Source organism: Pogona vitticeps, chromosome 2, assembly GCF_051106095.1.
Source record: "Pogona vitticeps strain Pit_001003342236 chromosome 2, PviZW2.1, whole genome shotgun sequence".
Classification (NCBI taxonomy): Eukaryota; Metazoa; Chordata; class Lepidosauria; order Squamata; family Agamidae; genus Pogona; species Pogona vitticeps.
This window is the reverse complement of record NC_135784.1, coordinates 193,376,245-193,392,687: the sequence shown is the minus strand read 5'-3', so window position 1 is coordinate 193,392,687 and position 16,443 is coordinate 193,376,245. Positions and strand designations below refer to the sequence as shown.

Here is a 16,443-nt window from a genome sequence, read left to right as displayed (position 1 = left end):
TCTTATACCACCACCCAAACATAACTACAAAGCAAAAACAGTACACAACAACAGTTCTCTCTATTGGGGTTCTCTTCCATAATGTTGACAATCCTTTCCATGGAGTATAATGTATAATAAGCATTACAGCTGGATTAAAGATATTGTATTTGGGGGGCAATAGGCCATTTTTATGCCTTCGGTGTTGAACTCGTGGGGTTCAGGGTGGACAGGATCATGGTATTTATTGAATTTCTATTTCATCACTATTTATTTATCAATTAGAATATTTATTTATTGAAAAAAATGTGTACAACCAAAAACCAAAACTGAACTGTTCAAACATGTGATATTCAAGGGAGAAGTGCGTATTCCACAGGTCATAACATAAACAGAGTCCCCTGGACTGCAAGGAGAACAAACCTATCCATTCTGAAGGAAATCAACCTTGAGTGCTCACTGGAAGGACAGATCCTGAAGCTGAGGCTCCAGTACTTTGGCCATCTCATGAGAAGAGAAGACTCCTTGGAAAAGACCCTGATGTTAGGAAAGTGTGAAGGCAGGAGGAGAAGGGGACGACAGAGGACGAGATGGCTGGACAGTGTCATCGAAGCTACCAACCTGAATTTGACCCAACTACGGGAGGCAGTGGAAGACAGGAGGGCCTGGCGTGCTCTGGTCCATGGGGTCATGAAGAGTCAGATACGACTAAAGGACTAAACAACAAAATGAACATTGTGGTATTTATAGCCTGACTTGCAAATCCTCCACATCTTCCTAGATCAGGAGTGTATGAAAGTTGACCATTGACTGACTAGATCCGGAGTGTATGACCTTTGGTGTGTTCAGTCAGAGCTAATCTACTTCTACTTTGGATCTTTCCCACTGCTGCATATCCAGAATGTGTACTTCCTTCCATGTCAGCTATAAAGATCAAGCTATTACATTGCTTTGTTTTAAAATATTTGTTCCATGCTGGATGTGTAACTTTGAGCATCTCATTCCCATTCTTAGAAGCAGCCTGCATTTAAAAAAAGCAACATAGCATTCAAGTCAGCCCACTCTGTGTTAAAATGCAATCGTGGCAATTTCAAAACTCCTTAAAGATGTTTCTCAAAGTACACGGGAGTTCGTGCATGTGCTCTGAGAGCACATGGGTGACACAGTTTAACACTCTGAATCCCACGGAGCCACTTAAATACCGCTGGTGCATCAGGTGGCTTGTCTAGATGGCTGACTATTGATTTTTTTGACATCTACAAGCTTCTCCAAGGTGCCAAGAAGTGGGCAGACCACTGGAGGCCTTTATAAATATAGCAGAAAACCTGACAGTTGCAACATTAGAGCAAGGGTAATTAGAAGACAGACTGGGATCTGTTGCTAGATCTCTCAGTGGTTTCTAACAGATCAATAAAGGTTTCTGACTCCCACCTGTATGATAAAAAGAACATTTGACACCTAGTCAGCCCATAATTACAGTGTTGAAACAGATTGGATTTCAGTGTGAAAGGGGTATGAGCACTATTCACTTGTGCTATTCAAAACCAATTACTGGATCAGAATTCTTTATTTTTTAGTGCATGTCTTTTGTACTTGGGTTTGGTTGGCATTTCTTGAAAGTCTGATAAAAAAGCAGTCGATCCTGCAAACCTGAAGGCTGCCCACATCTGCATCAGACAATAGTAGTAACCAACACGTTTTTTCCCCGTTGTTGTTGCTTAAAGGAAAAGCAATCTATCTGAACAGTGACAACTTTGAATTTAAGGGCACTGCTATCGTCAAAGACCTACAGTCACCTTGATGCAAGTTTCTGGGGTAAGTTAGGGCACTGGTTCTTAACCTTTGTTACTCAGATGTTTTTGGACTGCAACTCCCAGAAGCCTTCACCATCAGCTCTGCTGGCTGGGGTTTCTGGGAGTTGCAGTTCAAAAACACCTGAGTAACACAGGTTAAGAACCACTGAGTTAAGGCATCAAAATGGGAGCTTGCCCTGGCCATAAACATGAACATAAATGATGCCACACATTAGTATGAAGCTGTATGATACAGTAAACAAAGTTCTCCCTAAAACTGTGAAAAGTTTGAAACTAATGTCAAAAGTTTGGAACCACTCTCCTTTTACTTTTTTTGTTTTTTGGTCTCACCACATTTTCACTCCGTTTACCATTTGGAAATGTCCAGTGAGTAACTTTCCAATGCCTGTTAGCCTCCCTCCCTCCCGAAAGTCAGCAAGCTGAGAGCCCATCCATTTTTTATATTTCAGAGTCTTCAATGGGACTGTTCAGAAACATTTTAGGGGAAACAAAAGGCGAGTCTTCATAGGGGCGGATCTGAACTGGAAACTGTTTAGCTCCTGGCTTGGTGTGAGCTCCCTTGTAGGTCCTCCCTTCCATTATCCGGGTCTGAATTGTTCCAGTTTCTGAGTCCCACGCTTGCCCCTTTCTCAACTTCTTTAACGTATTTCGAAAACCTTCAGTGTTGAAGTAATAGATCAGAGGGTCCAGAGTGCAATTCATACTGGCCAACAGCACAGTGACCACAAGGGCTTGGCGTACAGAATCGCGTGTTGGCGATCCAGTCTTGATCACGTGGGCCTTGATCATCCCATAGATGGCCAGAATAATGTTATAGGGCACAAAGCAGATAATAAAGATGACCAGGTTGACCACAAGCATGCGGATTGTTTTCTGCTGGCGCAGGTTCTGCTTCCGGTCAGCCTGGCACAGGTTCTGAAACATTCGGACTGAGCAGAAGGACACAGACGTCAGAGGCAGAAGGAAACCGAGGATCTCTGCCAGAATAACCAGGGGGAAGAGTCCTTTCTGCCACAGGCCATCACTGAAGCTTTCAAAACACAGTGTGATGGTCCGGTTCTCTTTGACACAAGAAGTTGTTTTGTGGACACCAGCGACAGGAACGGAGCCCATCAGGATAAGCACCCAGACCACAAGGCAGAGCAGCCGAGCCACTTTGGGGCGTCGGAAATGTCGCCAACGGAGAGGATAGACGATAGCAACAAAGCGGTCCAGGTTGATGCACATTAGGAAGAGGCAGCTGCCATACATGTTTATTTGGAAGACAGAGCCAGAGATCTGGCAAGGAATGGTTCCAAAAGGCCACTCGCCCATGGAATAGTAATAAATACGGAAGGGCAAAGATATGGTGAAAAGGAGGTCACTCGCAGCCAAGTTTAACATGTAGATGCTCACCACCGACTTGAGTTTCAGGTAATACAGGAAAATCCAGAGTGCTGCAACATTGAGTAGCAAGCCTGCGGTGAAGATCAGGCTGTATCCAACCAGGTGCAATCGGTGGCTGGCACTGTGATCTTTGCACATCGTAACATTGGTGCCTGACATGCTTGTGACTCACCTTCAGCACTGTAGTTTAAGGTGCTGGGAGAAACAGACAAAACCAAGAGAACATCCCCTTCAAAGAAAAACAGGATCAGATCAACGGTGTAGAACTCAAGTCCTGGCTCCTTACATTCCTTCTGAATTCAGCTGCTGTTAGATGGTGTTCCTAGCCTTCCCACTTGAACGTCCAAGCCTAAAAAGCCATCAGAAAAGCGGACACGAGTATCGGTGCCACTCTCAAAATGAAGAGTCTGGAAGAAAATTAGAAAATGCCCCTTGTAATTGCAGCATGCTCACAAAGAAAACAGAGAAATTGAAATAATAAGGAGGAGTGGCTGATGGGAAGAAAAAAATGCTCAGAAAAAGGAAGGAAGAAGCAACAAATAGGAAACAGATGTCAAAAGGCACAAAAAAAATCACATACATTTCTGCAGATTTTTCTGTGCTTCTCCACTAATTTAGGCAATAACTGCAATCACAGTTAGAAAGGAATATATTTTTGAGAGGAGATGGGTTTGGTTAGAGAAGCAGGAAGAAGGGAGTTAACTGTCTTCCATGTCCCTGACCCAAAGGACCTCCTAAAGTGCTTGTTTTTATATATATTTCATTTATAAACCATCTTTCTTTCCGTTAGGAGGCCCCTCATAAGGGACCCCACTGTTCGTTGCCCAGCAGAATTCAGTATACAGGCAGGTATGCACTCTAAACTTCATCAGGGCAGGTGAGCTCTGATGTTTCCTTACCAGATTGTGGAGGGCTGTAGGACATTGTTTAGCCACCTAAAAATTCACATATCAGCTTAAATCCTGGTTTGTAAGTTATACCTCATAAGGTTGGTGACATTATGAGCTGCAGAAAATTTTTGGAAATAAAACATTTCCAAGTCATCCCAGTGGTGGGATGTGGGAGGGGATCAGAAGCACTTTCTTAAAAACAAATAAATAAATTGCTGTGGCTGATGAAATTAAATATATAATATATAGCAAGTAACCATTAATATGCCAGACAACATCTTTTTCCATTCTGATGCACTACCATTGGAATTCTGAGACACCTGAAAAAACAGTTACTGTTTTAGAAGTGGTTTTATATCCATTTGGCACTGATAATGGTTCTGATGTCAAGAAATACCCTGGATTTGCTTCACTTTGTAGGCTGACACTACAACAGTTTCCCTTTAGCATACACAGTTACATTATTAGATCTCCCTCATTATTGTTTTATTATTTATCACCAAAAATTGATTTGGCAGGACAAATTTCTTTGACAGAAATATACTAAGTTTCCAAAAGGATGCAACTTACTTCTGAAGTAGTTTTTGGTTTTCCAGATGTGTAGCACGACACAATAAAAGAGTTGATACTTCTTCTAGGGTCCTGGGGGGTAAAAGCACTGTGGAAGAATTATTCTTCTGTCTTTTTCTTTGTACCATTTTCTGTATGTTGTCATTTGGTTTTTTAACTTTGTTTGAAGAGATTGATCACCTGTGAAAAAAATGTTTTCTTTAAAGGACATGAAGGAAAAAAATAGTGCAGTTCCTTAATGGTTTAATGAAAGGCAGTCAACATGTAAGGATTAAGGAACTCTGTTATCTTCACTGTTGCTGCTTTACATACTACATTCTTTAAATGTGTCCCTACGGTTTTTGGAAAGTGATGAATAGCTGAAAAAAGCAGTATGTTTGTTGCAATCATGTATATTCATTCATTTGCTTCAAGGACTCTGATTGGCTGCAGCTTTTTGCTGAATCAACAGGGGCAAACCTGGGTTAACCTCTGCGTAATGTCTAAACTGGCTCTGCCTGCAGGCAATGAGGACATCAAATTAGTCTAGAATACAAAAAGCTAGTGAGGTGTGTCAGAGTGTCAGACTCGGACTCAGGAAATCTGGATTCAAATCCTTGCTTGGGCATGGAAATTCATGGGGGGTCTGTGGCAATGGTAAACCACTACTCGGACATCTCACATACTTCCAAGACCCCATCGGGGTCACCATGTGTTGGAAACATCTTGATGGAATGTAACACTCTCTTATGAACACTTTCTGCACGTTTGCAAAGAGTTATTAGGAATCACAACGTCAAAAAAGCAGATATGAGTGTGTGTAAAAAACCAGAAGCACAGGAAATGGCTTGATGCTGAATCAGACCCTGGATCCAGCTAACTCAGTGCTGTCAAAACTGAGCGGCAACGGTTGCCCATGGTTTCACATAGGATATCGTTCCCAGCCCTGCCTGCAGATGCCAGAGACAAGGCAATATTCTGTGTATGCAGAACATATGTTCTTCCACTGAACTAAGACATTTCCTGCAACTGAGAATGAGATTTCGGAAATTAGGAACCTGCGGGTCTGCTGACTTGTGAACCCATTGTCTGTGGCTAACGCACATTAAGCCTCTACACTATTTATCTCAGCTGACTTTGGGTGAGTGGGTGGGGAAGGTTTTATCATCTTGGTGAAGGAAGGAAGGAAGGAAGGAAGGAAGGAAGGAAGGAAGGAAGGAAGGAAGGAAGGAAGGAAGGAAGGAAGGAAGGAAGGAAGGAAGGAAGGAAGGAAGGAAGGAAGGAAGGAAGGGTGTGTCCATGTAGCAGCACAAGAATTCCCAGATGCAAAGGACAGGGCCAGTATCACCCAAATAGTTGTAAAATAGATGGGCACAAACTTCCAGTTCAGTGGTTCATTCTGGTTCATTGAGCAACCAAACAGGTGTGCAGTGCTTCAAACCCCGCCTCCTCTGGTGGGCACCCACTCAAGAAGCAGCAGCCTGGCTTCCCTGACCAGCCTCCTCTAGGCAGTTCATGCCCATCTCTCGTAGCATAGTGGAATCCCACATGGCTTTTCTCCTTCTCACACAAGCTCAGAGCCCAGGTATTGTTGGACTTTATGCCCCAGAAGCCCAAGACAGCTTGGTCAATGGTCAGGGATTCTGGAAGCTGTAGTCCGAGAACATCCCTGCTCCAGCAGGGCAAGCTGTTCTTCAAGAAGCCCCCCCCCCTCCGTTCCCATGGCCAAACATTTCAGCCTAATAAGAAATAAATCCAGTTGCCATGACTCAGCTTCCAGATAACCTCACCTGGGTGACTGAGAATCTTCACAGACTCATGCCAGAAGGTGAGGTCTTCTTCATTCCTTACTAAGGAACTAAATAGAATACTGTTTGCAAATTTCCCTTACTATCTCTAAATGGAGAAGAGATGGGTACAGTACTTTTCAAACATTGTTATAAGTGCACGCCTTCCTTTGATAAATATAAAAATCTAATGCCCAAGAACAGCGAGTGAATTGAGCACAGGGTACACCCTTTCTGCCTCACCCACAAGCGAAGGTGGAGGGACTGAGTCTGGGAGTTCTTCCAGGTAGGAGCCCATTTGCACTCCCTCTTATTGCTTTCTTTGTCTCTGGAAGTTGAGTCGTGGCAACTGGTTAGATTGAAATGTTTCACTACTCATCCAAGTACCTTCTTCAGTCTGAGGAGAGCTGGTAGGAGAACCCTGATATATCCTCCATGTTGGTTTTACTCCCCCTCCCACTGGTCTGAATAGGCTCTCTAGATGGACAAAAGACTGGGTTTTCTTCCTCATCCTCCAAGATTCTGCATGCCATCCAGATGTGTCATTTACCAGTATCTCTGTCCATAACTGGATCGCCCAGAGACCTTTGGGTAGAGTTGGCAGCATATAAATAAATAAATAAATAAATAAATAAATAAATAAATAAATAAATAAATAAATAAATAAATAAATAAATAAATAAATAAACAGACAGACAGACAGACAGACAGACAGACAGATAGATAGATAGATAGATAGATAGATAGATAGATAGATAGATAGATAGATAGATAGATAGATAGATAGATAGATAGATAGATAGATAGATAGATAGATAGATAGATAGATAGATAGATAGATAGATAGATAGATAGAACAAGAAGCGGGGAATGTGGGAGTGCATTCCCCCCAGCTCCAACCCAAACCACTTACTTTTTCGGAGGTAGGCATGCAGGCAGGCAAATGTTATCTCACACACATGTTCTGAACCACACACACACACACACACACACACACACACACACACACACACACACACACACACACACACACACACACACACACACACACAGAGAGAGAGAGAGAGAGAGAGAGAGAGAAAGAGAGAGAGAGAGAGAGAGAGAGAAATCCTAGAGTTAAATGAGAGGAATTGGGGAAAGGGGGGTTTTCTCCCTGATCACCAGCATGGCTCCTCTTTTCTAGTTCACCTTGCCAATTTCACATTTGCCATTGGACAGGGAACAAGAAAAAGAAATCAAAGTAACAAAACAAAAGTGAAACAGTACGATTGACCTTGGAAATGGACTGAAAAGTGTCACAGTGCTCTATCATTTCTTGGACGATCCAGAAGAGCAAACAGAGGGTGTGACTAGATAGAGTCCCTGCTCCTGGCTGATTTGGATTGATTCAAAGTTTCCTATGCCAGTTAAATCACTGTTGTCATTCACATGGAATATTTAATTATCTTGGGCAATTTTTAGAACAAATGTCCATACCACAACTCAAACCACTATAATTCTCATCAGGATCACAGGCTGGCCACCCTTCTCTGTCATTAACATCACCCTCTTTCCTTACTTCTGTTTTTCTTTTTTTATAAAAACAAAATTAGCAAGTGATGTAGTGCTGAATTGATATCATTTGTGAAACCGCAGTCCTTATCTGACATAGCACTAAATTGGAAAAGGATAATTTAAACAATTGTTCAGAGGAGAGACCCTAGGCACCTACTTGAAGGTCATGTTCCCACCGTACTGGTGTGCAGCACCATACTGAAGGTATGCTAGCCCAGTAAGAGTGTCCTTCTCAAGTGAGCACCCTCTTGTCTCTCTTTCGAGCAGTTTTTAAAATTCTGCTTTTCCACTTCAGTGCCATATCAAACAAGCACTGTGGTTTCACATGTTGTTACATGAGTTCAACACTATTTTATTTATCTTTTTCTAAAACACACACACACATTACTGTCAAAACTTTCCTAGGACAGAGCTGCCACTGTCCCCTTGGACTGACATAAATGATGATCACACATGCCAGAAACTGAAGAAAGCCATGCAAGCAGAATCACTACAAAGAAGCATTAGCCCTTGCCAGCTGAAGCAAAAAGCAACGAATGCCCAGGAAACAAGATGAGGCTCATTTGCAACTAGCTGTACTAGCTGTAGTCGATGGAAAATACATCAAATTTAACTGCGCCAGTTCTAGTACAAGCCACAGGGCAAATTGGGGTGTGGTTACACTCCCATTCACATTACTGCCAGACATTTTGTTACAGTTCGCATCACCGTATTGGGCCAAGCCTTATTCATCTCCACAGCAGGTAAACTTCTCAGTACACTGGAGACCTTGCAGGAATGTTTTGCAGAGCAAACGCCTCACCTAGAAGACTCCACGGGTTATTATAGCATAGCCGTCAATCCTGCCAGTCAAACTGGCACAAGTAACTTCACTGGTAATTTCAGTCATTGCTTCCCTGTACCTGGTATTGAAAATCCCCCCCCCCTTTTTTAAAGGAGGTATCCTAATTCATCTTAGAGGTTATAATCCTATAGCTACTCACCTAAGAATGAGCTCCACTGAAACACGCAGGACTTGTTTCAAAATAGAGATATACAGGATTTTGCTGTAATGGTTATGCAGATGTTAGCTGATGACGTAGGTTTTACTTACAGTTCTGTGAAACACAACTGCTGTACCTCTTAAGGGAAACTTTTGGTTTATTGGTTTTCAAATGAAACTACCTGAAGTCAATAGGTTTGTGTGTTGTTGCTGTTTTAGTAATTGTTCCTCCTATTCTCTATCTTTATCCTTAAGCCGTGGGTTTATTTGTTTCTATACTTGAACATAATATTGTGGCCATTTAAAAAGACAGATCTTTGTGTGTAGCTTTTCCTTTTCTACTGTAAATAGATATCATATTCCAAAGTGGGGCGAAGGCATCATAAGATTACCCAGCTCAGAGTCTGAAATTATCTAAAATTATCCACTGTTCTACTTCTGTGAGCACCATAACATCTGAATTAGGGACACATAATATATTGTCATGGTTAATTAAAATGTTGTATTTTTTCCGGTAGTTAGTAATGACAGTGATTTTTTAAATTAATCACTTCAAATATGAATGGATGGATGGAATAATCAACAGAAAATCTTCCTAACCATTGCAAACTTTTCTGTACTCAGAAAAGTGAATATCTCTACCTTGACGTAAACTGATTAAATAGTAACTCCTTTTTCCTGGGGAAATACTGGACATTCAAGCTATATTCAAAAATGATTAAGCAAAGTCTTCCAGGCCCAGCTCAGCCATAACTGGCCCTTCTGGCATGAAATAAAATTGGGTTTGTCTCCCAGAGTGGCCAAGGCCAAGAAGACATGCGCTGCACTGTAGAGATCTGTAGTTAAAATGGTCTCTAAACTGCAGCATAGTTTACCTGAGGACTGGTACAGTTCAAAGGCCCAAGAGCTGCACTACTGTAGCCCTTTTCAGTTTAGAACCAGATCAGATGATATACAGGAACTATGTTAACAATCTTGCTTCTATCATGAAAAGCAAGCAGAAGATGTCAGAAGGAAGAAAATGTTGGTACTGCTTTCTACCTAGATATGCTCAAAGTCTCCTGGCAAATGGAAGAGATTCCCTAGTTTTTCTTTCTCCCCCCCTTCTTCCTTCCTTCCTTCCTTCCTTCCTTCCTTCCTTCCTTCCTTCCTTCCTTCCTTCCTTCCTTCCTTCCTTCCTTCCTTCCTTCCTTCCTTCCTTCCTTCCTTCCTTCCTTCCTCTTCTGCTGCTAAAAGTCTTGAACCAAAGAGCTTCTTCTGGTGGTGTCTGAATTAGAGTTTTCAGCAGGAAAGGCTGCAGAGATGATGATTCAAAAAAAGAAAAAAAAACTTCTCCTGGGCTGGAACTAGATGTTGCAGGTAACCTACAGTAAGTTCCTTGCTGAGGATTATCTGCAATCCGGAGTGAAAACACTCCCGTTGCAAACATGTTTTAATCTGGCAAAATGGAGCCACTGGCTGCCTCCTTCCCCCAGGCACGAACAATAGGAGCTAGCCAGCATTGTCCAAGTGGCAACGTTGTTTTTGCCCAGGGAGTCTGCTTCAGTGGCTCAGTTTTCAGCGGAGCAGGTTGCCCTTCCTCCTCTGCAGGACAGCTGCAGCCGCGGAGCGCAGGTTGGCAGCAGCCGTGGCAGGAAGAATCTCTGCGGCCCTGGAAGATGCCCCCCTCCCCTGCCACTGCGGCTGCCATTGTGCTGCCCAGCCGCTGCTGCCATCTAGCCACCAGCTGGAAAAGTCAGACAAAGAAGGCCTGTGGAAAGGAAGGGGACTCCCTGCTCAGCCCAAGCCTTGCTGTACTTTAAAATGGTGCCCCTTATGGACTATATTACAACACAGTAAGGCGTACATCATGTGAAGTGGTGAAGGTTGCTCTCCACTGACCCTGATTTGGAGGAAGCGTGTCGTTCCAGCTCTTGTCACTTTAGTTCTGCAGGTCTTTGACAGCAGAAGTAAAACTGATCAATTCCTTCAAGAAAAGAAAAGAAACGGGCACCACTTTCCTCTACAAGTGGCGTCTTGGTTCCCCCGCCCCTTTCCAACAAAGACCATGCCTCTACCCATCAACAGTATGTCCTTTGTGTCAATGCTATCCTGGTTATATCCCAAAGGGATAGGGTGTCGAAAGATGCAGGGCAGGATTCCCGCAAGATTACAGATCATACGGGAGAGGGCTTTTTCCTAGTTTACAGCTCAGGTGGTTTCTGCTCCACTGATCTCCAGATATCACCCCTTCACACAGACATATATACTGTACAAATTATCATAATTGTTAAAACATAGGATTGGGTTGAAACAAAGTCACATATATAAACAAAATAATAATGTGTGTGCGTGTGTGTGTGTACACACACACACACACACACACACACACACACACACACACACACACACACACTATTATTTTGTTTATATATGTGACTTTGTTGCAACCCAATCCTATGTGTTAACAATTATGATAATTTGTATATGTGTTTGTGTAATGGTCTGTCTGAGCAAAAAGCTGACTAAAGGCAGTCTACAGAATTCATAAGGGGAAATTGTGAAAATAAAGTATCCAGAATAAAAAGGAGCTGGCTGGACAGCTCAGTCAGGTTGCAAGTACATACGTAAATAGTACAGGATTTGCTATGGAAGTAAAACAGAGGCATTTGAATTTCTTATCACTGACCACAAAATATGAAAATCAATGAGAATCAATCTGGCCCTTTTTGCTTCTGTAGCAGAGTGTTTTTTTCCTCACTGCTGGGGCCTCCCTAATTTTATATATATGTAAAGCTGGAGCAATTTGAATGGTATTTTCCTGGTGAGATCAGTTATTTTCTTGTCCAAAAGAATGACTGTAGGTGGTATTCTGGTGACTTACTAAGCTGGGTGGGATGCTTTGGACAGCTGAAAACACACACACACACACACACACACACACACACACACACACACACACACACACACACACACCAGCAGCTTTGCCCCTAGTTGCCACAAAGTCACCTTTGCAGGGGTAACAAATAAATTGATATGAAATTGCATGATGGATGGTCGGTCTGATACCAACTGGGCTCAAGCGCCGCCCATTCTTGCTGAGAGAAGGGAACAGCTCAGAGACAGTCAGACAGGGAAGACCCGAATGGCCAGAGAATGACAGCATCTATGGGGGAAAGAGAAGAGTGTTTGGCTGGAAAAAAAAGGCAGGAAAGATAGATGGGGACAACATGGACCCATGGGTAAAGTTGGGAACCCTAGTAAAGGAGAAAGCTGGGTTATTAGAGGACGTGGGGATGGAGGACATGTTGGAACAGTTGGAAATGGCAGGAATGGGAGAAAAGGGGGAAATGGAGGTATATGAGGAGGAGGTGTCTCAGAGAAGGGCAGCAGAGCCAGGCGAGGTGGAAGTGAGAAATGAGAATAAGATTCTTCCACCTGGGCGGGAAGGGATCTGGATGGAAAACCTTTGGGAAAGTTTGGGAAACCTTTGGGAAAGTGGGAAAGACTCAGGGTTCCCCATGAGGAGACTGAAAGGAGGAGACAAGAAATGAGACCCCAGAAACCGTCCTATTCGGTGAGGAGGAGGCCAGGGAGTGGGGAAAGAGATGAAGGGAAGAAAGAACCAAGTTAGCCAAGGAAAAATGAGGAAGGGCCAGTCAGCAACTGGAGCACCTGGGTATGAGGCACCCCAAGGAGACCATGTTGACAATTTCACCAGGACCATCAACAAGAGACTATCACCCAGTTCCTAGATATGGACTTCCTGACAACCCCTTTGTTATTCAAGACTTTAACCCCTTCCTCACACTGTTGCATGAAGAGGATCAGTTGGTGGCTCCTGTTAATGTTAATAGTTTTTTTGGGTTTTTTTTTTCCAGAAATCAATGTTGATGTTTTGGGATCTGTGAGTAAGTTGTCATTACTCAGTCCAAAGAAGGAACCTGGAGACAGTTCACCTCAAGACCCTAGCAAACCTTCGCAGAAATACAAACAGCTCCCACTAACTACAGCAGACTACTATCTGTCTGTGGAACCTGTGTATGTGTTAGTATATTATGTTGGATTTTAGAGAACGGCACCTTTCCCTCAGCAGTGCCCTACACCTAAAACAGCTCATTGGTTTTACAATGGACCATAAAACGAGAGCCAGGGATTGGCAGAGGTCAGGATCAAAAGAAGGAGGGCTGTGGGTCATGGCATAGAACAGTGGTCCCCAACCTTGGGCCTCCAGATATTCTTGAACTACAACTCCTAGAAGCCTTCACCACCACCTCTGCTGGCCAGGATTTCTGGGACTTGAAGTCCAAGAACATCTGGAGGCCCAAAGTTGGGGACCATTGACATAGAATAGATCAAAGAGCCCCAGATTGAGGAGATACTGCAAACACTGGCACCAAAAGAATTTGCAGTCTTTGTGCGATCACCTAACAGAAACATAACATAGGCTACAAATCAAGCTTCAGCAAAGCTGAATTCTTCTGATTCTACTTGCCAGTGTATCTGAATTAGGCACAGAGTTTGAATTCCCACTGTGCTGTGTTGGACAAGACCCAGCCTGTGTAGCCTTGGGCAAGCTGCACAGCCCCTGAATGCCGCAAGAAGAAAATCCTGAGAAAGGGTCACCGTATGTCAGAATTAACCGACAGCACAACTATTATTATTATTAATAAAAACAAAACATTCAACAATAAGGAGTAGCAGAAACCATTATCATTCATCTACAGCAAGCCAGTCACTTATAAGTGGTTTCAGTTAAAACCAGATTAGGCTGCCTTATCATAAGACCCTGTTTAAAAACGGACAGAAGGAACCAGGGACACTTCCTAAAAGATGACAGTGACAAGCCGATGATAATGAGTTTGCCTTTGCTACAGATATATCTGAAAGACCTCACCAGTGAGTAAATGAATGGCACTGGGTCCATCATCAAGCCTAAGCAGGTTCATATAGATACAGAAGATCCTTCAAATCGTAAATCATTTAGGGCAGTGATGGCGAACCACAGCTGGCACACAGAGCCATAAGTCGCCATAGAGAAATACGTACCCGTCCTCCGATCCCGGATTTTAGCACTCCCCTCTGCTGGTGCAGTGGTCCAGTGGAGGAGTGCAATGGCAACCATCACCGGTCTAGCCCAGTGGGGGATTGGAGGACCAGTAAGTATTTATTTGTTAATACCACTCATAGGAAAAAACAAACAAACTAAAACCTCAGCATTCGGGTTTTAATTGCAGTATTGGCACTCTGAAATAAATAAGTTGATTTTGTGTTGCAGTTTGGGCACTCCGGCTCAAAAAGGTTCACCATCACTGATTTAGGGGATTAAAGGCAAAACCTAGAACTTGGAACTGAACCTGCTCATGTACTGGCAACCAGTGCAGTGGCAGATTATATGAACAGGGTGATACGCACTGGTGTGCAGTGTTATTTATATGCACTGATCACCTACTGGAGCCCAGAAGCAACCAGCCAGTGGCCTTCTCACTAAGGCGTCTTCAAAGGCAGATTCATATTGAAACCTTTATCTAGATATCTAACCTAAATGTAATAAGGGCATGAATAAGTAAGGCAAGATCTGCCCAATCCAGAGAAGGGCACAATTGCTGAATCAGTCAAAGGTGATAACAAGCAGCTGGCTGTGACCAAGGCCGCCTGTGTTGCCTTCCTACAGAGAGCACCTGATCCCGGTGAACTCCTAAGTCATGCAATTAGTGTCTCAGGGGGAATCTACCCCCACCCAAGATCAGCCACAGGCACCGGTTAGTTTTCCCTTTATGTTTCATCAGTATTTCATACAACAATTCTGCAAGACAGGTCCGTATACTGATAAATATGACAATGCAGTGAAATAAACTTGATCATCGATAAACACAGCTGCTAACATCCTCTTTATTTTGTCAAGCTTCTTGCTGATTTTTCTTGCAGGTTCCCTGGGTTTTAATCTCACACCTTTTTAATAGAGTGTTTTCATTACAGGGATCTGAGGGCAAGTTATCCTGATTCTTATTTTAGATTTCACCTGGCCTTAAAAGATGGGACAAAAATAAACTGGGCAGCAAACAAATTCTGAGTCTTGAGGATTTTGGCTCCCTCAAAATAGGGAGGTATCAACCTTTGTTCTGTTCAGACCCCCTCGCCCATTTAACAGCCCGTGGCAGGCAGCAATCAGCAGGTGCAACTTTCCTAACACCAAGATGCTGTGGAAGAGAAACTGCACCTGCTGAATTTCTGCTTGCCATGCCCGTTTCAAAGCACACGTGCGGATTTGTTAACATAAAGGATAGAAACCCTAGCTCAGGGAAGCATTTCTGCTAGCATTTGCCAGACCACATTAGATGCACTTTTCAGTGTATGGCCAATCCCTGAATATCTGAAAAGTACATTTTTCACCACTATATAATGCAATTCCTCTCTACTAGTCTGGAACTGGAGTTCTCGACAATGGAATTCTGAGACAGCCCTCAGCCTTGAAAGGGCTTATCTTACAAACCAACCTAGGCACACATGGCACGCCTCCTTGCATTTTAATGCTGTCAATTGTTCTTATTGCCCTGGTTGATTCTGCCTTAAAGAGCAGTTTGATGTGCAGAAATCAACTCAGGAACACTTCAGACCATGGAGTTCAAAATGATCACAGGCTGTAATCTTGCAATTAGCACAGTCCAGGCTACCTGTTCTTCTTGACTTTTTTTTTTTAAAAAAAGAGAAGGCCGCCCTTTCCTTCTCTGCCAGTCTGCTGGCAATGAACACATGTCAAAGAAGGTTACGGCTGCTCTTCACCATCATCTAATTCCACCCCTCTCCTAAGTCCATTCCCTTTACATATGCTACCTTGCCTCCTTTGTAGGTTGTTGGAGTGTGTGTGTGTGTGTGTGTGTTGCAGGCTCTTTATTTAATGTCTTCTGATGAATATTGATAGAAATTGAAGCAACTTTGGCTCACCAGAGAAACTCAGAGGAGATCACATTCTGCGAAGTAGCACAGGAAATCCCCAGGTCTCATAGACTTCCTCAGGACCATCCAGGACTACTGCTTTCGATCATAGAGTCAGACGGCTTCCCTTGTTCCTTCAAGAATATTGCGCACACACTTTCTTCCACCCCTTTTGGTCCCTTCCTCTTCCCCTTATACATCCTGGTATTGACAACAGCATATGAACTTTGGCTTCATGGACAGATAAGCTGTGCTGAACCAGTCATAAAAGAAAAAATACTGAAGAAGCAGCAACCTCCTTTACTTGCCGCAGTCGTTGTGTGTTGCAGGTAGTGTGACAAATAAGGAAGTCGGCTAGTAGTGGTTGAGCTCATGCATTTCTCCCCTCCCCCCCCTTCGTAGACATTCACCCTGCCTTACATAGGAAAGGAAAGTGAGGAGTAAGACAGAGAAATTAATCATTAGCCAGGGTCAACCATACTGGAGATGAGACACAGAGCTCTTGTCACAGAGGTGACAGAAATCTGACCGATTGCTAGTTGTGTGGGTCACACAGACTATAGCTCTGTGTGGTGTTCCAGATACAA

The 16,443-nt window shown here is 43.3% G+C and overlaps 1 protein-coding gene across 2 annotated transcripts; it reads right to left on the bottom strand.

The window, feature by feature from the left end:
- Positions 1 to 248: 248 nt before the first annotated feature.
- On the bottom strand, positions 249 to 16,193 carry LPAR5 (lysophosphatidic acid receptor 5). 2 transcript variants are annotated; one of them, XM_020804124.3, is made up of 3 exons: positions 15,866 to 16,193; positions 4,640 to 4,819; positions 249 to 3,586 (listed from the first exon to the last, which is right to left on the bottom strand). In XM_020804124.3, exon 3 carries the CDS (start codon positions 3,336 to 3,338, stop codon positions 2,232 to 2,234), a length of 1,107 nt encoding a protein of 368 aa, XP_020659783.2. In that variant the 5' UTR covers positions 3,339 to 3,586; positions 4,640 to 4,819; positions 15,866 to 16,193; the 3' UTR covers positions 249 to 2,231. The 2 variants fall into 2 exon arrangements, with proteins under 2 accessions (XP_020659783.2, XP_078240864.1); XM_078384738.1 differs by lacking the exon at positions 15,866 to 16,193 and adding an exon at positions 8,943 to 9,074 and having other exon boundaries at positions 1,528 to 3,586.
- Between the last annotated feature and the right edge of the window lie 250 nt (positions 16,194 to 16,443).

Coding starts and splice junctions, on each gene's coding strand:
- LPAR5 (XM_020804124.3), bottom strand. CDS start 3,338: ATGTCAGGCACCAATGTTACGATGTGCAAAGATCACAGTGCCAGCCAC.